General features: G+C 37.7%; 1 protein-coding gene across 1 annotated transcript; it reads right to left on the minus strand.

The window, feature by feature from the left end:
• BASS2 (Sodium Bile acid symporter family) lies at nt 1–25,198 on the minus strand. Its single transcript, XM_088867895.1, has 13 exons — nt 24,975–25,198; nt 24,574–24,688; nt 23,570–23,693; nt 23,264–23,305; nt 23,030–23,143; nt 22,626–22,688; nt 8,516–8,643; nt 8,152–8,233; nt 7,875–7,926; nt 7,618–7,715; nt 7,024–7,185; nt 672–761; nt 1–423 (listed from the first exon to the last, which is right to left on the minus strand). Exons 1-13 carry the CDS (start codon nt 25,072–25,074, stop codon nt 346–348), a joined length of 1,248 nt encoding a protein of 415 aa, XP_088724021.1. The 5' UTR covers nt 25,075–25,198; the 3' UTR covers nt 1–345.
• Between the last annotated feature and the right edge of the window lie 965 nt (nt 25,199–26,163).

Genomic DNA, 26,163 nt, shown 5'->3' on the forward strand with positions numbered 1-26,163 from the left:
TTTACAACTGAAAGAATCCCGCTCAGCTTCATTAAAGTACTGTGTGACTGGTATAGCCCACTGCTTATACTTCAATCATAATTCAAACAACAGACCATATGAAACATACATATTTTCTCTTTAAAGACTCGCACTATAGTAATGGATGGTCTGACACAAGATAATATATACCAGTTCCCAAAGCCCATACCCAAAATTTTTATCTACCTATAAAATCCAGAAGTGAAATAATAAGATCCTCTGCAAAGGGAGATGAAAGAGCTCGGTTTCCAACAGAAATGGAGAGGGAAACCAAATATACTTGTTCCTGAACAATTTGCAAAGCGAGTTTTGAATACCAACCATTTACTCCTTGAAATCATCCTTGTCATTAGCGGGAATTCGCCTGTTCCTCCAAAAGACAGCAAGAGCACTTCCACCCAACTGTTAAAGAAACCCAAACAAAGATCCATGCATAATTTATCATTAAACCGTACCATATCGCAGTGGATACTTTAAAACCATAGTCTACTCGGGTCATGACCGTCCATTGAAATAATGGACAAACCATCCATAATTTAATGGTCATGGACCCTAACGGACTATGGTCCTAGTATACTCTCCCTACTCAAAAAGCAGTTAGCTACAAATCAGGAAGATAGAAGGAGCTCTTAAGTTATAAAAAATCATACCGCCATACAGACGACACTAACAGCTGAAGGAACAGCAACAAGAGGATTCGTGAAGTGTTTCTGAGCCAGTAAAAACCCTAGTGCTGAGCTCTGCAGAAACAAGAAAGAGAACAGGTTTCGAGCATTTCAAAGTGAGAGCTTTCAAAAAAATTTCAAATATAAAAACATGTGAACCTCATGATATATATATATATATATATAGAAAAGTCTTCCCAACGCCTATAGGCAAAAATGAACCCTCATCACCATCCAAAGTTCATCACACGGTCACGATTATCCAGTAGTGTTTCAATTTTCTTTTTTTTTTTACAAATAGGAATGATCTGAAATTTGGAGCGTGTGTACATCTTAGTGAGGAGTACCTAATAAAAATATAAAAATAATAATTCGCCAAAAAAATAATTGACCAAAATACCCCTAAAACTTTTTGGGGGTATTTTGATCAATTTATTTTATGTAAAATATTTTTTTGATATTTTTCGTAGATTCGCCTATTTTTTATGAACACACGCTCTAAATTTCAAATCATTCGGATTTGAAGAAAACAAATGAAAAATAAAACACTACCGGACAATCGCGACCGTGCGATAAACTTTGGATGGTGAAGAGGGTAGGCGAAATCACCGTTCATTTTTTCTTATAGGCGATTTCTAGTATCTTCATATATATATATATATATATATATATATATATATGAAATGTTGGCGTGTAGGCCCACTAGCATAGAACTACATATAGGCCTAATGGTCAAGATTCAATCTGGATCAATCTGACGAACACGACTTCATTTCGTATTTTAATTTTAATTTTTTTCTACAAATCCAAATCACTTGAAATTTTAGGCGTCTAATCTTCTCATCAACACGTACCTAATAAAAATATTAAAAAAAATAATTCAATAAATATAAATTGATCAAAATACCCCTGCAATATTTCGAGGGTATTTTAGTTAATTTATTTTTCACAAAATATTTTTTGGATATTTTTATTGGATTCTAATATTTTTAAAGAACACACGTCCAAAATTGCAAGTGATTTAGATTTATATAAAAAAATTAAAATTCAAATACAAAAGGCAATCGTGATCATTGGATCGACCCAGATTAAGTCTGAGCTGTTGGGCCTATATGTAGTTGTAGGCTCGTGAGCCTTTGCCAGCATTTCACTATATATATATATATATATATATATATATATATATATATAGGCTAGATCTAGGTTCTATAACCATTTGGGACTCTTAAGGCATGCCACCTTAGTGGCACCACCCTTTCACAAAGTGGGCTGGGTGTGCCTCCTTTCTTACCTTTAGATGAGCATGCTACCCCAAGTGTGCTTGAGTAATGGGTGCCACCACTTAGAGAGAGACTAGAGAGAAGAGAGACAAAGATAGAGAAAGACATAGAGGATAGAGGGGAGAGAGCGAGAGGGTGAGAGATCAAGTGGTTAGAATAAGGAGGGCTACCCTCTATTTATAGCTTCAAGGGTCCAAATATGCCTATCTAAAATAGAATTCCACTTGGCCATAGGACTCCTAAGTATACTGTGAGGTTGAGAAAAAAATAAATATGAACCATTCATCCCAAAAATCAGTCATCATAATTTAGGGAGGAATCTAGGAACCTTATCCCCTGATTCATTGACCCACATCCATTTCTAGTCAACCTAGGATAAAACAAATCAAATCTCATCTATTCTATTTTGACTAGAATTTCCTTTTCTCACACAAAAAGATTATTACAAATTCGAACTCATAAAGATTTTGTCAAATTCAAAGTCAAAAGAATATTTTTCAAACATAAACATCTATAATTCCACAAAATATGCTCAAAAAATCTTTCTCGAGGATTTTCTTAAGATTCCTCTAACAAAATCTCTTTTATTAAAAAAAAAACACAACATTTAAATAACGACACATGATCACCATGTGGGGAATGTGGCCCTAATGGGACCCACATCCTACTCCACGTGGGGCCCCCAACGTGTGGGTGCTGAACGCTTGTCCCCTCCATGTGGGTCCTACTCAACCCCAACAAAAATAAAAATTATAAAATACCCTTTTTAGGGTTCAATTTATTGTTGAAAAAAGATTTTAAAAATTCCAAAAAATTCTAAAGATCACACAAACATTTCTTAAGCTAAAAACAAAATTTCTAGAAGTGGAATGATACCAATGTGTCAAGAAAAAGTGGCTGTCAGAACACTCCACCCAACACAGTAACCATGATCATCAACTAACTTCTCAAACCAACCCAACTAGACCCATAATCCACAGTCTCATGCAGAGGCTCATGATTAGTCTGTCAAAACTAACCAATAAATAGTAGAATCATGGTCCTGGTATGTGGATTACAGGTCCCCCCGCCTCCCTAAGAGTAAGTGACACGCACATATCACCACAGTGCAAAGAGGACTCTCTCTATGCACATGTATACATATCCCTTTATAAGGTTTCTTCCTGGAATATAGTTCTCATGCATACATGTTGTGTGGAAGTTTACTGAGGATTTAGCCCATGCTCTCACAGGCCTACAACGGCACTTAGGAGACCATAAGGTTCACCTAGCCAAAAAACCACCTAACCATATTCCCAGGATAAGGGTTTTAGACATAAGGTTCTCATAAGTAGTGCCATATTCCCAAGATAAGGGTTTTAGATATAACCAGAGTCATAAACCACCTACCCCAAGTTAGTCAACCACCACACATACGCCAACTGAAGTGCATAATCCACCATAATTTTTTATTACATGCTTTCACGGGTTTTAAAGGCCACAAAACCCCAACAAAAGCAACCCTATTCAACATGTAATTTCGGAAATTTTCATTTTTCTGTTAGTTTTTTGAATTTTTCTCTGATTTGTCCTTTTCCTTAGATTTTCCTACTTTCACTTTTCCTTATTTTTCAGTATTTTTTTCTCTATTCTCTTCAACCTAAGCAAGACTGAATCGGGTCAGCTCAATACTCTGTGAGTTGACCTAGACTTGGCCCTGTCTGTTCCTAATGTAAGTCCGTGTTTTTGAACATTGGTGTATATAATAAGTTTTGTCTTATAAACTCGTGCATGGCTGGTAGAGTGGTAGAGCTTACTATGTCACTTCATGATGCAGCCCAGAATATTGCTATCGCGTATCTAGATAATTGAGATAATCTTAACGTTTATAAGAGGAACCACAAAAGGGCAAATTAGTCATTGACTCTATCCTTTTATGTCTTTTATTTATTTCTGGAGTCATTTTTATTTACTTTGAGGCATAATTAGTAATTCTAGAGCTTTTTATGTCTTTCTATTCACTTTAAGTCTTTGATAATAAATGCCCATGATTAGTGTAGATGGATGGCCATGATTAATTCTTGTTTAGGGTTTTCTTATAAAAGGATGTACACAATGATGGATAATATTATGGACTTTTATTCAAAACCCTTGAGCAACAAGTGCTTCTTCTTTTATCTTTGGTTTTGCATATGTCTCTATTTTGAATCTTCCGTATCTTCTTCTTTGCAAAAAACCCTAGCTCAAGGTACTAGATCTACGCCAGGTTGGTATCAGAGCATGACGATCCGTAAGGATGACACTGTAGCATGGCACTGTACGGTACTTGTAGCAAGTTATTATAGTAAGGTATTGTAGCATCGATTTTTTTGCCCTAATCAACAACAATGCCTCCATGAAGAGGAAAAGGAGGAAAAGAGCACCATAGAAGCCTTTGATGCTAGTTCCCAAGAAGGGATTGCAGATCTGAGAAAATTGGTCGAAACCCTAGCTCTATGTTTGGCAGATATGGAAGCCCCATCTCAAAGGATAAGATCGAGGCAGATGAGGAATCCATAAATCTCTTCCATAATCAAGCTCCAAGGAGAGAGGTAGTTGATAGTACAGATAGGGATAGTAGAAGATGGTAAACCAGTCTCAAGGTTGAGATTCCAAAGTGTTATGAAAGTTTATCCGAGGACAACCAGAAGCCAAGTAGTTGATAGTACAGATAGGGATAGTAGAAGATGGTAAACCAGTCTCAAGGTTGAGATCCCAAAGTGTTACGAAAGTCTATCCGAGGACAACCATGAAGAAACTTCGTTCTTATCAAATGGTTCTCAAAATCAGCATGTTATGGATTGAGACTTACCTTCAGTCCTTGAACAACTATCTAGATGAAAATTTAGGTGTTGAGAAAGAAGTGGGTGATCATAGTCTTAATGGTTATCTAATCTTTAGCAAGGAACCTTTTGATGGAGATAATGATCTTTGATAGTGATCCTAACTTTGATGAGGGTCCCATTTTTTATGATGATTTGATGGGTGACTATCTCTATGGAGAACAACAAGGCGAAGAAAAGGAGGATAAAGGAGATCAAGGTGGAAAAAGATGTTGTTTTACTTGATGTTTTACCTGAATATGGAGTATCATGTGATGTGTGCTCCAAGGGTTTGGTGATATTTTCCTTTGAGTATTTTGCTAGTGAGTTCGAAATAGAAGGTAGCTATCAAATGGTAGCTTATGTGATTCCTAATGTTGGAGTTCTGCTTCAACCATTATTTTGTTTTGAGTGGAAAACCTAATGACTGTGCACATTGAAGGAAATCACGGGGATAATGCATCATTAATCTTGAGCCGCATTAAAATTCGTCGTAGAATATTCTACGAAGTGTTCAGGACCGAGTGTGTTGTGCTTATGTACTACAAGTATGGCAATTCTCAATGGACCCAAAGTATGGTTACTCAAATGTCTATGGGGAATGCAATAAAACGGCACGTCTTGATCTGAAGTCTTGTCAAGGTAGGACCATTCAAAATTTTGAAGAAGATCAATGACAATGCCTATCAGTTAAAGCTATCAACCAATATTCACACTTCTGATGTTTCTAATGTCAAGCATCTCATTCCATATCTTGGTGATACCTCAGACGACGAGCTGTCGAATTCGAGGGAAAATTCTTTTGAGGAAGGATGGACTGATGCAAGCCAGAATACTACTCTTGAGTATCTAGACAAGAGAGAGAGAAGCTTAAAGTTTACAAGAGCAACTACAAACGGGAAAATTCGTCATTGAATCTATCCTTTTATGTCTTTTATTTATTTCTTGAGTCTTTTTTTTTTGGGGGGGGGGGGAGGCATAAGTAGTAATTTCTAGAGTTTTTTATATCTTTCTATTCACTCTTCTATAATAAATGGTCATGATTAGAGTAGATGGATGGATAGGATTAATTCTTGTTTAGGGTTTTCTTATAAAAGGATGTACTCAAGAACAATGATGGATAATGTTATGGAGTATGGACTTTTATTCAAAACCCTAGAGCAACAAGTGCTCTTTATATCTTTGGTTTTTGCATATTTCTCTAATTTTGGATCTTCCCTATCGTCTTTGCAAAAAAACCTAGTTCAAGCTAGTAGGTCTGCGCCTCCTCAAGATGTCATAAGTGAAGTCATGTTTCACACAGATGTTGTGTTGCTGGTGGAATGGTAGACCATACCGCTCCTCGATGGAGGTCCTAAGTTTCAACTCATGCATGAAGTTTCATATAACATTTCTTGAAATCCATGTCTGGAAGTGTCTTAACACATTTCAACATGCAGCAATAGAGAAAAGATGGAGTGTTACATGCAACTGAATTAGGAGGATGTTTTCGATATGAAACTCTTAGATCATCTCTTATTCACCTTGTGAAACAATTCAAAAAACAAAAAATGCTTTCAAGCTCTATGAACCCTTGATATCATAAAATTTGCATGTTTCATAGAGGTTCGTTGCTGCCACAGTGGTAGACTGTACCACTCTGCACCAAGAGGTCTTAAGTTTAAACTCAGGTACAAGTTTCAAATAAAATATATTGATACTATGTCTAGAAGTGTCAACACGTGTCAACATGCAACATTAGAGAAAAGATTGGAGTGTTGGGATAACACTAAGTTAGAGGGATTTCATCAAAAAAAAACACTAAGAGGGATGTTTCCGATCTTTGGAAATTTTCAGATCATCTCCGCTTCACCTGGTGAACAATTCAAAGAAATAAAAAATAAGCTTTTGTTCTCTTAAAACCCTAGAACTTCATCACTCAAATAGACAGTTCAGAGTTAGTTCGAGGGGGAACTGAGTTGGAGTATTTTTTATCACCAAATCACCATCGTTTTTCTAATGGAACTGATCTTGAGGGTGTCTAAAAATGATATGAAAGTTTTTGTATCGAATAGACCCCCTTAACTAATGATTTGGAGGACTCGAACATGGGTTACAGGTAGTCAAGCTAATAACCTAACATGCATCCATGTGTGTGTGTATGTGTGTCTGTGCATTCATTCAATGCTCATATTAATGCAAGTTAATCAATATAGGGAAAGCAAGAAGGCATATTACCTGCATCCCACATTCAATGGAAATTGTACGAGACGTGGATTCACCAAAAGATGATAACCTTGAAAGCCAATACCCAAGAGCAAATGCAGCTATATGAAGGAGAGCTACAGGAAATATAAGTTGGGTTCCTTGGACCTTCAAGACTTCTGACACTTGTCCAATCTTGGCAACAGGTACAAAAGAAAATCAGCTCCAAAAATAGAATATTGTCAAAAAATGTAATCGAAGAACGAGGACTACAATCCAACTGGGATACTGGAAAAACATAGAACATGGTTATCACAATCCACTTGAATGATGGAAGAGAGTGCTAGCCACCTTGAGCACAAGTCCTATTCTGCAGTGTCCCGCACCTCACCATCCATAATTTCAATGAATGGTGATCATCCCAACGAACTTCACTGTTTATAGTTCATTGGGTTCGACACAATTTCAAATTCCAGCAATCAACAGAATAGACCTCATGATCAAACACAAGGTCCATGGTGTAACTCTCTCTCTCCCTCCCTACCTACCTCCCTGCCTCTCTCTCTCTCTCTCTCTCTCTCTCTCTCTCTCTCTCTCACATAGGAAAAATCATTGAAATATACTTACAGGACTTGCACAAAGAAGGGTGGTCAGGACAACCCCAATTAATGGTGTGAGTGTGATTATTTTCTCCGTAAACTTTGGAAAATACTCATGCGCCAACACTGAAAATGAAGCCACATTGCAAACATATACATTTCAGCGCATTCATCAAAATAAGAACCTTGGATTAGAAGGATAGAGACCCACAAAATGTTCAGGAAAAGCTAAGTATATTCACAAAAAAAACAAAGAAAAGCACATTCTCATATGGAAATGATTACCTCCAACCACAGTTGGCACCAGGACAACTTGAAATGTGCTTATGGCAAGGCCCTGCTCATTAAGACAGTTCTCACTTTAAGAGAGCATAGATAAGCTTGTTGGAACCAAGTATCCTACATCAGGACAAAACCCATCTAGAGACTTATTTGTCGTTTGGATAGGTTAAGAAATCCAACCATAAACTCATATTTCACAAAAAATAAGCATTCGATATATGAAAACATTTACAACAGACTCCTCAAATGCTTATCAACTAAGCGTTGCATGTGATCTTACCACTGCATCAACAGGAACAAGCTGACCAGCAAGAATCTTAGTTAGGAGAGGAGTCATGATAATAGCACCAATTGTTGAGCAGCTACATAATTTCATTAATGTGGAAAAGATGAAAAATTAGATCAAATACATGTGGAAAAGATGGAAAATTCTAACAATATAGAATTTAACAAAAAAACTTCATGTTTATATTATATAACCTTCATATACATAATAAATGGATCTATTCACAAACAAATTCCAAATGCTTGGAGCTAATAGCCAATCGCAAGTTCCATCTCTCTCCACAAAACAAATGAAAAGTATTAATTCTGAACCGTTAAAAAATGCAATTCCACAATAAATCAATGTCAATTGTACTTACGTAGTCATAAGAACTGAGAGTGCCACATTTCCTTTAGATATGTATGTAGCCACATTTGATGCCTGGCCTCCAGGGCAGCATGACACCAAGATGAGGCCAGTTGCAAGAGGAGCAGACAACTTTAAAGCCTACAAAAAAAAATGTCACAAAATTAGCAATCAACTAAAAACTCATAATGTAAAAATAAAAAAATTCTTAACAGAGACTAAAGCACCTGCATAAAGCATGCATGAGGTACGCTATTAGGGATTGGAAGTTTCCCTAGAGAGATTTGGCAAGTTCCCTCTTGTTTAAATCAAGGAGACACCTGAATGGATCTTTTCTTTGTCCAGTGACTTATTTCAGCTCAGTCTAATATTTAGAGTACTAGACCAAGTTAAACACTTCTCCAGGGAAAATTTGTCAAAAAGAAAATATACAGGCAGTATGTAATTATCGGTGTTTTGGAGCGCCAATATGATTTTTCTCATTGATGGATAGGAGCACCCCATGATTTACAGTGTTCCAAGTATTGTTTATATATTTTATCCAAAAGTAGTATAACTTTAAAGTTTGAAATGATTTATATGTCAAACACTGATATGCAACTGATTAAAACAGTTTTCCTTCAGTAGAAATGACACCCTCAAGTATGAAAATCAAAGTAGCACTACTAGAATCATTCCTAACAGTTGACCCTTTAAAAGCTTGGGAAATTAATGCATGGACCAGTTAAATTTACATAATTACCCCTTGATCCATATTTTCAAAATTTTATGATGAGTTCCTTCTTTTTTGTGTTTTTCTCATTTTTTCCAGTTTTGCCCCCTGTTCAATATTGCAAGCATAGGACCGCATTTTTTGCTAATTCTTATTTTTCATTTTTGCCGTTTCTGGCAGCAGTTTGATGCCCCAAATATCATACTGGCTGGCCCATTCATGAGGTGAATGGATATTGGAAACATCGGATCATCCTACCATTCCATATGGTGGGTTTGAATCCAATTGTCGAGTCTGAAACAACAGAGCCCTTTTAAATTATAAAAATAAATAAAAATAATAAAATAATAAGAAAACATATAATAATAAAAATTGGGTCGTCCGATATAACTAAACATCAAACAGACCATTTTTTTTTCTTATAATTTAAAAGCGATTTAATGTTTCAGACATTAGACCACCTCATTCAAGCCCACCATATGGAACTATAAGGCCGTGTGGTATTTCCAATATTGGACCGCCTAGAAATGGGCCGGTCCGATATCTGGGGCATCGGACAGCCTAGATTCCATCAAAAATATTTTAAAAAAATGTTAATAAAAAATGTGGTTTGATGCTGCACCGAACCAGGGACAAAACTGGAAAAATAGAAAAACACAAAAAAGAAAAACCTCACTGTAAATTTTCAAAAAAAATGAAAGGGTAATGCCATAAACTTAACCAGGTCCAGACCTAAATTTCCTTAGAAACTTCTAGAAAACCGGCACCTAAAACCGATATCACAACAGTAATTTGAAGATACTCGATCAATCAAGGAGAGAACACTCTCGATCGCCACCAAGGAAGGAAAGGAACTAGGGGACTTTCGGCTTCGTGTCTCGCCTCTACAACTAGTAGAGGCTCTCCAACTCCCAAGTTGGGCAATCTCTCTCTCTCTCTCTCTCTCTCTCTCTCTCTCTCTCTCCACCTAGTAGGAGGATGAGAACTCTACTTCATTTCATTCATCAGCAACAACTGCATCTATTACAGCAAGGTTCAAAGTGTTAGAAGTCATGATCCCACTTCTGGGCCCAAGACAATGACCCAAATGCCTCTAACAAAATTGGAAAATGACTAAAATATCCGTATGCCCTTTAGCATACATGGTAGGCAACATGCTGCAAATGGAAAGATTAGTGTGGAATGTAGGCGACGAAGATGTCTTGCTACCCATCAAAGAAATTTGAATCCTTGTCAAGGAAGTTTCAATACGAACCAAAGAAGCTTAACTTCCCATTGGAGAGGCCTTACCACTGAAGAAGCCTTCACATACAAGAGCCCGTCAATGAAGTGGGAGGCATGGATCAGAACATCAAGAGATAATTCATTGAACTCATTCCCATTTATGTTCATCTCTCTTGAAACTTCAACTGCCTTGTTAGTAAACCCCAGATTGGCATGGACTAGAACCTTTGCGACCAATGGTAACAAACCTTTAGCAACACTTTAGTATAACAAACCCCTAACAATGACTTGTCGAACTGAACAACATTAGGAAAGTCTCCATTCCCACTTCCATACAAACATGTTTGAGCTTGCTGCATGAAATAATTGGGAATAGCCTGAAGGCCAAACACATCAATTTGACTCTCTCCACCGGCTATCTCTTTTGCATCAACAGAAACAGCCTATGCTACCACAAAGTCATGTTCAACCCAAATGATCTCCTCATACTATCTCCAAGCCTTTTAAGACAAATGGGAGATGCTTAACCTTTTTGGAGAGACTTGCTCAGCTGGTTCAAATCAGGGAAATGCACTCCAGTATCAATTTGGTCATTCAAAGGCCTTCCAAATGGGACAACTCCATGGTGGCCAAAGAAGAACAACAAGGGTTTGCACATAAATCAGAATTTCTTCCTCATTATTCTCCCTCTTAGGCCTGCCTTGTCCTTCATATGTGCACCCTCTAGAAAATGCCACTTCAAGGTCCATTTGATTTCTTGTCGTGGTTCCTAGGAAGAAAGCAAAGGGCTCAAAACTGAAAGTTGAGTGAGCAAAGGCACAGAGGTTGCCGCTCATGCTTATGTAAAGAAGCTCACCATCCTTCCAGCCAGTGGAAATAGTAGTGTCGTTCAACCCACACTCATCACCCAAGCAATTCATCGCAGTCACAAAAATCATGGGCAATTCTTTGCTGCAAACTTCAGTGATGGTGTTGCGTTTACTAAGAACACCAGCTATGAAACTAAGAGCACAAATACCAAAAATATTGGTTCTTGAAAAGCCATCAACAGAAAAACCTACAATAGGCTAATTACAACACCCAATAAAGTTAAGGCATGGCTCAGGGAAGAGCTTGAATGCTTCTCTAAGACAAATTCTTTCGTAGCAATCCAATAGTTGATTCAAAGCCCACTTGAGGTCTCAAACTCCGTATGCGAGCATGGGATTGCTTTGCATGCTCGAGATTGTGGGGAGTTCCTGAATTATCCATTGAGTTCTAGAACATAATTCAAAGCAATACCTCCATGGAGATGGACAACACAAGGTCTTATCAAAGAGTTCCAACTGAGAATGCCCCAGTCTAGCCAATTTTCAATAAAAGACCATGCACCCTCCAACAAATCAAACCAAGCATACAACACAATAAAAGAATCCCAAAAGAAATATGTGAATCTAAGCCCAAATTACAGTCCAACCCAAAAATTCAACACCCAAGATTGGGTTCCTTGATGTCAAGCATAGGTATGCACTAGTAACCACAAGGAGAGTAGAATTACTGGGATACAAATCATGGCTAAGCATAAGAGTGAAACACCAATCATACTTCCCTTGAAAAGCCTACTCAAACCAACCTCATAAGTATCTTCATCTTTATTGTTTGAGGAAACACTGAATTTGCAAAAAAGAAGGTTGCTAGCTTCGCAACAGGCTAATGAGAGCGCATTGGCAGTGCAAAGACAACCTCCAAACCCATATTTCGAAGCTAATGTTGGCCTGCTTAACTACCTCCATACTCCCCAATCATTCACTACACTTCGATGTGAAAATACAAACAAGCATACTGAGAAGACCAAAACCTAGAGGTCTTCATCTCTTGGAAACATTGTAACCCAACCTTAAAGATATACAATTCAAAAAAACTAGAGATCAAATGCTTTCCAGGTCGTGGTGCATCTCATAGACATCCCATCCATCACATTTTGATCACATTGAAAACTGATGCTAGTGCACAACCTTATGGCCATCTGAGAAAACCTCTTCTCGTAGATTGCATGAAAAACTCTTAACTTTATGGCTCAGTCTTCCCGAACTTTGTGAGGTCAGTATGAAAATAGTAGGTTCCCTATGGTTTTGGGGGACAATGGATAAAGAACAGATTAGGTTCTTCCACCAAAGTAGAGTGACATCTCAGCCTGAGTTTTCTCACTCAGAAGGATTTCAGCAACTCTTTGGTGAGCATCTCCTGTGGAGAATTCACCAACTGAGACTTCAAGGGGAAACATCTTGAACTCTTTGGCCTGAAGCTCACATGACACCATAAATTCAGGTAAAACTCCGAGAACAACATCATCATCATTAACTCCATCATCACTATTTCTACGTGCTACTTTCTTTGGGGTCGAAGAAACCAGCTACCTCCAATGTTTTAGGAACAACTCCTTCACATCCACCTGGTTCTTAACAGGAGCATCCATGAAATCCTCTTGTTCTTGATCCTCTTCAAAGACTGGATTGCTATTACAGATAGGGTCATCTACTTCTTCATCAACACCTAAATCTTCATCATGGTATACGTCAAAGATTAGTGGAAAATCCATTATGACTTGATTATTTTGGAAATCATTTGATGAGAACAAAATTTCTCCATGTTCATCCTCAAATAGAGTTCCATAACACCCTCTCAAATCATCATCAGTTTCGTACCTAGTCGAGGCAGTTGTGCACCAAACTCCTAACCATGAATTTGACTTGTCCGATATCAACTTGGTCTCTGACTCATAGTACTCACCAAAGAAACCCATACATGTTGGTCTCATCATCATAGACCTTATCCCACCTGGAACATGCCTACGTTGATCCCTCCCACGCATCAACAAGGCTACTGACCTCTTTAAGTCATTCACCCTTTCAAATATCCGATCCAGGTCATGAGCACCGTACAAATGGCCACAACCAGCTATCGTAATCGACATAACTCACAACCTAGGCTCAAATACCAAATGGTCCAAAACTAGCACCTGGAAAGAAGAGAACAGAGACCGATTTCACAACAGTATCTTGACGATCGTGCTGGTTGGTCAATCAAGAACAAAAAGCCCTCAATCGCTCTAAAGAAAGGAAAGGAATTAAGGGAATTTCAGCCCTATATCTCATCACTAAACCTAGTACAGGCCTTCCAACTCACAAGTAGGGCAATCTCTCGCTTCCTCTCTATACACCAAGTAGGAGGATAAGAATGCTACTTCTTATCTGTCACAGCAACAACTGCATCAACTGCATCTGTCACAGCAATGTTAAATATATATGAAATCACCTCTGGGACCAAGACGACCAAAAGGCCCCTAACAAAATAGGAAAATGACAAAACTACCATTATACGCTATCCTCTATACATTAAAATCAAATTGCATGCACCTCCATGTAACCAAGTTCCTATGCTGCAAGTCCTCATTCATGCAACTAAATTCCCATGCATAGGAACTCTAAATTATTGACTATTTGATTCATGGGTACTCAAAACAACATTACTCTAACTTGTTGACTACATCAGAAATCCGCAGCACTCTCTTCTACCCCAGACTTCAAATCAAAACCCAAAATAACCCTTTAATGACAAATTACATAAAACGTACCCAACAAATTAAACAATTCCCACATATCCAACTTAACAAGTAATGCAATTCCAGAAACGGCCCAACATCAAATTCAAAAGTATGAAATTTGGTCCAGCTAGCCCTTTTATGCGATTTGCATCACACTCCCACGGAAAAGAACTCGTCCTTCAGTTTTGACTACTTCTTAGAATGCTTTTCCTCTAACTGATGGTGAAGTCCTACGACTCCACGGAATTTATCCGTACAAGGCATGAGGTTGAACACCTGGGCTTTGTTGGTCCCACATTTGGCAAATATGGTAAGCAACATGCCGCAAATGGAAAGATTAGAGTGGAATGTTGGAAATGAAGAAGTGTCACTACCCATCAAAGAAGTTTGAACCATTGTCGAAGAAGTCTTAGTCCCAACCAAAGAAGCTTGACTTCCCATGAAGAGGCCTTACACAACTCATTTCTTTTCATCTCTCCTGAAACTTGAACCAACGTTTCAGTTAACCCCAGAGTGGCATGAACCTTTGTGTCCTATGGTAAAAAGTCTGCAGCAACACTTTGGTAGAACAAACCCCTCACCAATGACTCAGAGAACTGAGCAACAGAAGGAAGGTCTCCATTCCCACTCACATACAGACATGCTTGAGCTTGCTGCATGAACTACTTGGGAATGGCCTGCCAGCCAAACACATCAAATTCACTCTTTCCCTTTGCTATTATTTATGCAGCAACTGAAACAGCCTGTGCTACCTCAAAATCGTGTTCAACCCAAATGATCTCCTCACACTCGCTCCAATCCTTTCAAGAAATAGGGGAGAGGCTTAAACTTTTTGGGGAGACTTGTTCAGCTGTTTGCATCAGGGAAACCCATTTCAATATCAATTTGGTCATTCAAAGGCTGTCCAAAATGGTACAATCCATGGTGTGGCCAAAGAAGGACAGCAAGGGTTCACACATAAATCAGAGTTTCTTCATCGTTATTCTCCCTCTTAGGTCTGCCTTTTCCTTCGTATGTGCACCCTCTAGAAAATGCCACTTCAATGTCCATTTGATTTCTGGTCATGGTTTCAAGGAAGAAAAATGGGCTCAAAACTGACAGTTGAGTGAGGAAAGGCATATAGGTTGCTGCTCATGCTTATATAAAACAGGCTCACCATCATTCCAACCAGTGGAAATAGTAGTGTCACTCATACCATGCTCATCACCCACGCTATTCGTCGCAGTCACAAAAATTATGGGCATTTCTCTGCTGCAAACTTTAGTGATGGTGTTGAGTTCACTAACAACACGAGCTATGAAACTAGGAGCACAAGCACCAACACCATTGGTTCTCACATAGCCATCAACCACATAACCTAACATTAAGGCATGGATTACGGGAAGAGCTTGAATGTTTATCTGAAACATAAACTGTTTTATAACAATCCAATAGTTGATTCAAGACCCACTTGAGGTCTCAAAAGTCAATATGAGAGCATGGGCTTGCTTTGCATGCTCAAGATTGTGGAGAGTTGCTGAATTGTCCATTTTCAGGCCTAAAGCATTGAGTTCTAGAACATAACACAAAGCAATACCTCCATGGAGATGAGAGCACAAGCTCCTATCAGAGAGTTTCAAACTGCAAATGCCTGGTCTCGCCAATTTTCAAAAGAAGACCATGGACCCTCCAACAACCCAAACCAGACCTACAACGCAATAAAAGAATCCCAAAAAGAAATATGTAAATCTTAGCCCAATTTACAGTCCAACCCCAAAAATTCAACACCCAAGATTGGATTCCTTGAGGTCAAGCATAGGTATGCACTAGTAACCACAAGGAAAATAGAAGTACTGGGATACAAATCAGGGCTAAGCATAAGAGGGAATTCCAATCATACCTCCCTTGAAAAGCCTACCCAAACCAAACTCACGAGTATCTTCATCTTTATTATTTGGGGAAACACTGAATTTGCAACAAGGAGGTTGCTAGCTTCACAACAAGCTAATGACAGCACATTGGCAATGAAAAGAAAACCTCCAAACCCATATTTCAGAGATATAGTATTGGCATGCTTAACTACCTCCGTACTGTCCTCTCATCCACTACACCACTTTGACGTAACAATATCATCATCATCATCATCATCCTCATCATAGCCTTTCCCCAATTAATTGGGGTCGGCTACACGAATCATGGTCCGTCATTCTGCTATTTAAGGTCATACCCAGAGGTTTTCAATCTCTCGGTAAACATTGTAACTTAAAGATATACAAGTTCTAGAGATCAATGTTTTCCAAGTCATGGTGCCTCTCATAAACATCTCATCCATCACATTTTGATCACATTGAAAACTACCACAACTGCAAGGCAAGTGCACAACATTATTGGCCACAAACACATCTAAGGAAATCTCTTCCCTTAGGTTGCAAGAAAGAACCCTTAACTTTGAGGCTCACTCTTGCTGAACTTTGTGAAGTCAAGATGCAAATATTTGGTTCCTTAGGCTTCAGTTTCGGGGGAAGATGATAAGGAACATATTTGGTTCTTCCATCAAATCAGATTCGACAACTCAGCCTAAGTTCTCTCATAGAGAATGATATCAACAACCCTTTAGTGGGCATCTCCTATGGCAAATTCACATGCTGAGAGTTCAGAGAGAAAGGCCTTGAACTCTTACATGTGAACCTCAAATGACATCGTAAATTCAGGTGAAATTCCAAGAAGAACATCGCCATCATTAGCTCTATCATCACCATTCTCTCGCTACTTCCTTTGGGTCTAAGGAACCAGTTACCTCCAATATTTGGGAAAACCTCCTTCACATCCACTCAGTTCTTCGTCAAGGAAAGAGCATCCACGAAATCCTCTCCTTCTTGATCCTCGTCGAAGATTGGATTGCGACTAAGGATAGGGTAATCTACTTCTTTATCAATACCTAAATCTTCACCATGTTATGATCAAATATTGATGGAGAATCTCAATTTATGACTTGCCGATCTTGAGAACCATTTGAACAAAATTTCTTCATGGTAGTCCCCAAATAGAGTTCCATAATACCCACTCAAATCATCATTGATTCGTACCAAGCTCAATGACATCGTGCACTGAACTCCTGACCACAATCAGACCATGAATTTGACCCGTTTACGGGCAAACACTCAACTTGGCCTTCAGCTCAGGTTGCTCACCAAAGAAATCCATACATGTTGGTCTCATCACCGTATCCCATCGGAGGCATACCTACACTGATCCCTCTCAGGAATCATCAAGGCTACTGACCTCTTTAGGTTATTCACTGTTTCCAACATCTGATCGAGGTCATAAGCACCATATATATACACCACCATGACCAGCCATTGTGATCGACGTAACTCACAACCTAGGCTTGAATATCAAATGGTGCAAAAATGACACCTAAAAGGAGAGAACCGAGACCGATTTCCCAACAATAACTTGACAACCATGCTAGTCGATCAATCAAGGAGAAAATACCCTTCATCACCATCAACGAAGGGAAGGCAATATGGGAATTTCAGCCCTATCTTGCCACTACACCTAGTAGATTGTCCTGGACCTTATCGTTGAATTGACAAGAATGCATGCCATATATTATGTATGCTTCACTTTCAAGAAGTTGAGTTTGAAATGGATAAAATGGAAATTAATTAAATTGTAAAGAGAATTTATGTGAGGACTCTAAGATGGAAAAAACTAATTGAGTTATTTTGAGGGTTTATGTCAAGGGGGTGATAGAAAGGCTAGAATAATGAGGGTGTTGGAGATATTCCCAAATAAAAATCTAAGGACTGTAAATTATTTTCTGGTCCCAACTTGTATTTCTGACGAAGCAGGAATGAAGGACATCCCACACTAGAGTTGCATTATTTTATTATTAGCTCGTATGGACAAAGTACTCATCGTAACGATCTATAGCAATCAATAAATGGTCTTGATCAGCATGTGCATTTTATGGAGGCAAAACAAACAATCGATCACCAGATACTCCAAACGTGAAGATGGGTAATGTGGTCAATTGAGATAAAATATTAAATATTAATTGGATCATGCATCATCCTTTTGTTTGTTGCTGGATTTTTTGGGAACAAGATGGGACTAGAGGGTTCAAACCCTCATCATTGTCTTTCTGGCCATTAGTTTGCACGTTCAGGAAAGAATAATAGAATTTTTTTAAGGGAGAACATGGACTCCATCCATTCTGTTCAAGGTCATTCATAGGACGTTATCTCTCTGATGACTAAGATCAAATAGGGGTATGGGATCTCAAGCACAGATAGAATGGATTCCAACACCCCAAAGGAAGTTGTACTCTTTGACACCAATGGAGCTATCAAAGGGACCCAATCCTTGTGGCGTTAGGAGATAGTAAAAGTAAGAGGACTGATTCTAAAAAACTACATAGGCCTCAGAACTGAAAATATAAGATACTACAATGCCAAAACCAATGTAATCAAATTTGCTTCTCTTTGGCAGAAACAGCCAAAGTTTTCAGCTTTGGCCATAAACCCAAACCAAGTAAATCGCTCCCCCATTAAATTTATTCTATGATTAAAAAATTCATAAACACCCCTAATGTATTTAAAACTTTGCAGGGCCCCTAAAATACACTACAATTTGGGGAAAACTATCCTGAAATATTCAAAAAATTTACAAAATATATATTTATATTAAGATCAATTTTAATATAAACTTAAAATATATTTTATAATATATATTTTATATTAAAATATGAAAAAAAATGTCTTCAAACTAGAAAAATACGAGAGAGGAAGTGTAGGGACCTAGATCATGTTAAATGCATTAAGAGTGGGGATTAGAGTCTTAGAGAAAGATGAAGAGATCAATGAAAGTGGAGAAATTATTTTCAGAATAATTTACTAATTATTTTCATTGATCCCTTTGTTTTGGTTATGGATGACTTAGTTTTGATTGATGAAACTAGAGACATCACTAACACAAAAAAAATTTGAGGATGCTCCAAAATCAAAAGGCCTCAAATTCGCCAAACGCAGAATTATGAAATTCAAGTTTAGTACTACTAAAAGTAAAAAAGATTAATCAGTTAAGATTGATGGCCAAAAAGTACCTAAAAGAGATTATTTTCGATATCTTGGGTCCACAATCCATGACAATGAAGAGATTGATAAAGATGACGCGCATAGAATTAGAGCTAGGTGGATGAAGTGGAGATGTGCTTCCGGAGTCTTATGTGACCGCCGTCTACCAATTGAAATGTAGGAGAAGTTCTATAGGATACCTATAGAATCAGCCATACTTTAGGGGACATAATGTTGGACAGTCAAGAAACAACATATTCATAGAATGAGTGTAGCTAAGATGAGGTTGTTGAGATGGCTGAGTGGCAAGACAATAAACGATAGAATTCAGAATGAATATCAAAGGGAACGTAGGGGTGGCAATAGGCGATAAGATGACGGAAAGAAGACTAAGGTCGTCTAGCCATGTGCACCGTCAACCTAGAATAGCACCGGTTAAGAGGAGCAATTTGGTTCAAGTGGAAGGCTCAAAAAGGGCAAGGGGAAGGCCCAAAGAACATGGATGAAATTAGTAAGAAGAGATATGATGACCTATGGTCTAACTAAGATTATGGCCCTTAATAGAGCGGAATGGTGGAACAAGATTCATGTAGCCGAGCCTAAATAGTTGGTATAAAGTTCGAATGATGATGATGATGATGTTATATTTTAAATTAAAAAATTTTGAAAAATCCCTAGTTATACACCTTTTATGGACTTTTAGTTTTTTTCTAGTTTTAAAAAATAACCAAAGACTTCCCCAAATCTGTGGAAGAGATAAATCACTACCATTTTGGGCCAGAACGAAGAGCACTCAAAAGCAAATCCACTAACAATTGATCAAAACAAACGTGATCTCACAGGAGTGGATAGCTTTTATTTTCAGTAGATAGGAGTGGGTAGCTTGATTAAATGATTTGCGGGTCAAGAGATAATAGAGGTGATTATTCGAACCAATCCAAGTTTTAAAAGGGGAATACCCAAATCCATGAAGCCTGGAAACAATTAAGGTACAAATCCATCATCCATTGTCTAACTTCTGTAATACGAGTCTCATTTTACTATACTTTAGGAAGATAAATAAGGTGGCTTGTAGTGCACATAGAGGTATAACGGCAATTGGATTGAAGGCCATCTCATGTGTTTTTCCCAAAGGGTATCTTATCCATATTCTCTTTTCTTTATAAAATGCTTTGCTCAATGAAAAAAAAAGAAAGTATTGTCTCCCAATTTTTACAATAACAAATTAAATGTGAAAATTACAATTTTTTGGAAACATCATTCTGCCCATTTATAAGGAAAGAGTTCCTAGAAGCAAAAGAGACCATAGTTGCAGGAACCTTGGGGGTAAAGCCATGGTCCCACCTTAGGAACTCGATCATGTGGTTCCTCGAAGGGATCTTACAAGGAGCTGGGTTTAGAGAAATAGGGATCTCGATCCCTATAAAATGGGATCTCAGTCTACATGCTTGTAAATCCCTCAAAGGAGAGGAGCTACACTATTAATGGAACTACTGGTCCTCTACTTGGTATTGCAAATTTATTTTTTTAGAATATGTTAAATTGTGGTGCATATTATATAGTGGTATACTAGACTTATTGTATTTAAAAAGCTACAATTTAATATCATACTAAGCCAATTTATAATATTATTAAAATGTGTTATTGTAGTTAATTGGAGTACTATAACTATGGCAATGGTAATAAGCTAAGGTGTATGATAATGGATTGAGCAGGCATTGTCTCAATCCTAAATTTATCATATACTATTAATTGATCTTGCCTTATGTATAGTGGAGCTTAGATCCTTCCAAGTCAAAACCTCGATCCCAGTGACATGGGATCTCGCTCCCAGGTATCCTAGGATCTAGCTCCTTAATGTTGAATGTACGGATTGTCGATCCTAATCCCAGGGACATTCCATCCTATAGCGGTTCGGCATCTCCAGAACCCATCCTTCTTTTGAACCCACTCCAGCCTCCAACAATTCTGAAAGAGACTGCATGTGGAAACTAACGGGCACAATGAGAAACGGATCCCAACATCCTTTGTATTGTAAGAATTGCCCAACAGACAACAACTTTGCACAATATATGAACATCCAAAATTTTTACGACATTAACACTCCACAACTGTAGAAACCTTACTCTAAGTAATCCAACCAAAGAACCTATCTAAAATACATGCCCCATTCAAGTATAGAAAACCAAATAGACAAAAAGAAATGCTTGAAATGGACCTCAACATGTACCTAAGGCAAAATACTACTACTTGCGTGGGTTGGGACTAACGTACCAGTTCGTCAAGTGTCTACAGCCCTATGGGCCATTCAGAAAAGACCCATGAAGTGCAATAAGAAGGGAATCAAAAAGGCCCACTCCCCCCAGTTTATTCAAGCTTAATCAACACTCATAATTTGGCTTGAACAAGACCTCGGAACTCCAGATAATTTAAAGAATAAAAATAAAAATAAAAATAAAAATAAAAATAGTAACGATCTGAAATTTTAAATTTTTTACTTTGATCCTTGGAACTCAGTTCTTGGTCAGTCTTATTTTCAAATGTTCTACGCCCGTCAGAACTTCGTAAACATTTGAACACCGTCATCATGTAATTTATCTATACTGCATGCAACAACGCATAGTACATAAACAAAAAATAAAATAAAACAACTTGACATAGATGCCTTGCCATTTCACTCTACAGTAATAGAATTATCCATAGGCTATGTTGATATTCTCTTGTACTTGTTCACCCATATTTCCATCCTAACGGCAAAATTGTCCTGAAGTCTAAAAAGATCTATTGTTGTAGCTCCAGCAGCTCCAGCTTAACAATTTTCCACTTTTATGTTGAACAGAACATTTATTGATAAGCTAAATGGTCATCATACTAAACTGTTTCCAAAAAAAAAACAGACTAGTTTTTAAAGCTTGTCTTTTCCATTACAATGGAAACATATAAGTCTTTATCCCACCAATTACAGCAGTTATTCAAAATTTCAAATGGTAATTTGCACATTCAAATCTATTTTCCAAAGCTAGGTAATATTTGAAATCTGCTAAAAAATACACCAGCAACTACATATTGCAAAAAGCTAAAGGTAGCAACATGAACTAGTTATGGAACCATTGCATATTACACTACTGACACAAATCATGATTTCTCCAGTCTTGGATGGAATAAAGTCACCCAATAATTTGTAGAATTCCAAGCACATTTCTAGCATATCATTTCCTAAAAGCTTCTTGAAATGAAGTATTTGTATAGTATGATTTGTGATTCAATTGATTAATGCCTTAAGACACTTGAAAACCGTTGAAAACCATAGCCTTTCATGTTGATTATCATGGTATTCATGTATGACTACGATCATAAGATTTCTAGCACCTATAGGCCATATAACTAGGAAGATGATCATGTTCAACTCTCTAATCCTATCATCTGTTATACGTAACTATAAGGAATGAAAGTTGAGGAGGAAATGGAACTTCTTAATGCTAATGTCGAAGCCATTAAAGATGCCATGGCAGCAATCTACAAGCTTGGTTATGATGTATCTATGTACCATGGCAATGAAGAAGCCTAACATTGGTTTGATGAGGTACTGAGCAAGAAACCCAACTCCCACCTGAAAATAAAGAATTGTTTAGTCCCCTTAGGATATGATAGAATCACCAAAAGAGAACAATGAAAATGATCATTTGAAATAAAAAGGAAGAGAAGCATGCCATAATTCAATGAAGTACAGTACGTGATAATCCAGGGGGCATCGACTGTTCATTCCAGATGATGCACGTAGCGATTTACTGTAGTGGGACCTGGGCTTGGATATGTGAACTTCATCTAAACTGTCCATCACCAGGAATGGATGGTGGATGCCCCATAGCACATTGGATAACAGTATACACTTCCCTTACAAAACTTTCTATTTTATTGACATTTTCTGATCAAAAAGAGCAAATATCTTACAGTCCATGGGTTTCGCATGCACCGTTTGAAATCTTCAAAGGTTAATGTCAGTCCCATAGATAGCATGAGAAAACCCAAGCCAACAGTAAATAAGTCTGTTTCTAACCAAGTAACCTGAAAGATAAGAAAAATAACAAAATATTTTAGCAACCACTTACTTTATGATTTGATATGAATATATATAAACTAACTAAACACTTCGCCCACGAATAGAAAACTCCATAGATAACTTACTGCAGATGGCTTGTATATACCAATAATTGTGCCCAAAATAACCTGAGAAGCAGGGAGAAAATGATTCAGCCATAGCAAATGGTGTCAGCTATAATTGGCAGCATTTCCCATACCAAAGCATGTTATCTTAGAAACATAATGAATGAGGATAAATTAAAATGGAGCAAACAAGAGCTTGTAGGATTCCTGACATTGCAAACAAGCTAAGAAGGGTAAGGAAAAGAGCAATCTTAGGAAATTTTCAAACTTACAACTAACACAACAAGTATACTTCCCAAGAACACGAAGAAAGCAAAGCAATCATACCCATACTGGGAAGAGAGTTGTCAACAACTCCACAATTCTCTCATACTGGCTCATTCCACTAGGGTTGTTGCTTGGAACATCTCCGGCTACATTCACTTCAGCTTTGCACAAAACTATACGACTCCTAAGTACACATGAGGAAATTAGAAATTTTTAACCACCTTGAACCTCTTGAATTATGCATGAACTCCACATGGAAAAAACAAAAGAATCAATCAAATGAAAAGGATGATATGAATATTATATGAATTACTCAATCTACAAGCCTGAATCGAAGAGCAAATGGTGAAAGTAAGAATGAGACATTTTTCCATCAAATTCATATTAATATAGTAAAAAAGCCTATAGAACTCCACATGAGGAAAAACCAAAATAATCAATGAGAGGAAGATGGGGTATATCATATAATCATTTGCATGCCAAAAATTAGAGATTAGATGGTTACAGAAACAATAAGACCAAGGTTTTAAAAATTTGTGGAAAATATCTGAACAACCAAAAGAATTCTTTCAAAAAAATAAAAACCCATTGGCTAAATCATAGATGCCCGAGAAGATAATCAAGAAAAAAGCTGGGGTACGATGACCATGAGTTAACAGCAAAATGTTGCTTTCAGATCCTTGGTGTTTCCATCAATCACTTAAGGCACCTAATACAACCATTTGGGATCCCTTAAGGAAACTTGATCTCATTCATGCACAATAAAATGGAAATTCTAACATCTATGAAATCGCACTGTTACAGAAAAACTAAGGGATATAAAGAAAATAACAGGGAGACGAGAAGAAACAGTAGTGGGGGGTGGGGAGATAGAGAGATTCTAATTGAAATATAAATTATGGGCCGGCTCACTATGCCAAAACCCAACACCGAAGATTTACCTTGCAACTCCTTATATTAAGCCATAGAACTTTTCAAGAAGAACATAGACTACTAATAGCAAAAAATGCTGAAAATAAGAGAAATAAAGTACATTTCACCAAGCAAACGCAATTGAAATGTACCTAGAAGCCCGAGCCAGTAAAATAGGAGTTGGACATCTTTCAGAAACACCCAAACCATCGTTCTCAACCTCAAAGCTTCTTCCTCTACTTGCTAATGAAAACCCACTTCTTAAACCTGCATATTTTGCCCACTTTACTAGCCATTGATGAAGATGAGAGAGAAGAGAGAGAGAGAAGTAATGACAAATGAAACAAACCCAACAGATAAACCCATTTCTTAAACCTGCATATTCACCCCCTTCTTGCATATGAAGATGATAAAAAGAGAAACAATGACAAATGAATCAAACACAAGCATTGTACTACAAATTGAACAACATGAGAGAGAAAGAGAAACGATGAGAGAGAAAAAAAATGAAAAATGAAAGAAACCCAAGTAATAAATACAAAAATGTGCATACCCAAGCTCATTGGTGCTCTCCTAACAGAGTACCCCATGCTTGGCGAAATTTTGAGGTCTTTTTTAATAAGTCCAGACATGGAAGCCATTGACAAAGCCATAACTGTAAAAGAGTACAAAAAAGTTGAGGAAAAACCAGGGGAGAGGAAGATGATGAAATAAATAATTTGGTTCTTCCTTAAGTTTAAACAGCTATTGAGGTGGGAAGAACACACCAGTGAGACTGCAGGACACGATAAATGGAAAGAAAATGAGAAATCAATTTTTAGAGAGAGAGAATGACCGCATTACCCCCAAGTTTTTGGCTTTTTGCAAATCTATATTATGTCAGAAATTAACCGCAATCAAGCGCCTCGTGTCGTACATAACATAGTTTCTAGCAAATGTCAAATGGTACTTAGCCTAAGTACTGTCTCTCTCCTATTTACCCATGAAGCTCTTCTCTCATGAAGCTTATCTCCTATTTACACAGTCTTTTCTTTTTTTTTTTGAAATTTTTTGAGATAAATTAATATTTGAAGTTTCTATTATCTAGTTTTGGCTCTCTCGCTCCCTAAAATAGAGGGAAAGGGTTAAGCAGAGTTTTTGACAAATGATGGAGGGCAGAAGAAATATGGATACGGTGGGCATGTTCGGGCACTTTTTCGAGGAAAGATTTTTCAAGAGATAGTCAAGTAGAGGGAACAGAACGTGAGGATGGGAGAAGTTCCAAGGGAAGCGGATAATACAAAGGAAAAATTGAATGGAACCCAGAGCGCTTTAATCATTGACTCCAGCAGACAACTTTTTAATCAATTTACCCTACGTAAGTTTTTTTTAGCAACTTCCCCCCTAACAAACTATTTCCTAACAAATACTCCAATACAGAAAGTTTGTTTTTTTTACAAAAATACCCTTCTCATATGTAACAAATCACTTTCGGATCTCAATAAAAATAAACGCCAGATCGCACTTGTACAATGCCGAACTGCTCATTTCAAAACGCCGGACCACCGCTTTAAAACGACGGACTGCCCCTTCAAAATGTCATACCGCCACTTCAAAATGCCTGACTCCCCCTTCAAAATATCGGAGCGCTTCTTCAAAATGTCAAACTGCCTATTTCTCTAATAGCATAATCCCCAACTGCCACAATGAAATGCCGGACCGCCCATTCCAGCAAAATAATCGTCGTACCACCTCTTCCATTG

The sequence above is a fragment of the Amborella trichopoda genome, chromosome 5 (genome assembly GCF_054954075.1).
Source record: "Amborella trichopoda isolate Santa Cruz 75 chromosome 5, AtrichopodaSantaCruz75HAP2 v2.0, whole genome shotgun sequence".
Taxonomy (NCBI): Eukaryota; Viridiplantae; Streptophyta; class Magnoliopsida; order Amborellales; family Amborellaceae; genus Amborella; species Amborella trichopoda.

Bases quoted from the DNA above. Each gene is read 5' to 3' on its own strand.
- BASS2 (XM_088867895.1), bottom strand. From the start codon at position 25,074: ATGGCTTTGTCAATGGCTTCCATGTCTGGACTTATTAAAAAAGACCTC. The intron at 23,144-23,263 runs GTAAGTTATCTA...CTTATCTTTCAG, and splicing joins GTATATACAAGCCATCTGCA to GTTACTTGGTTAGAAACAGA. The intron at 424-671 runs GTATGATTTTTT...TTTCTTTAACAG, and splicing joins TTAGTGTCGTCTGTATGGCG to TTGGGTGGAAGTGCTCTTGC.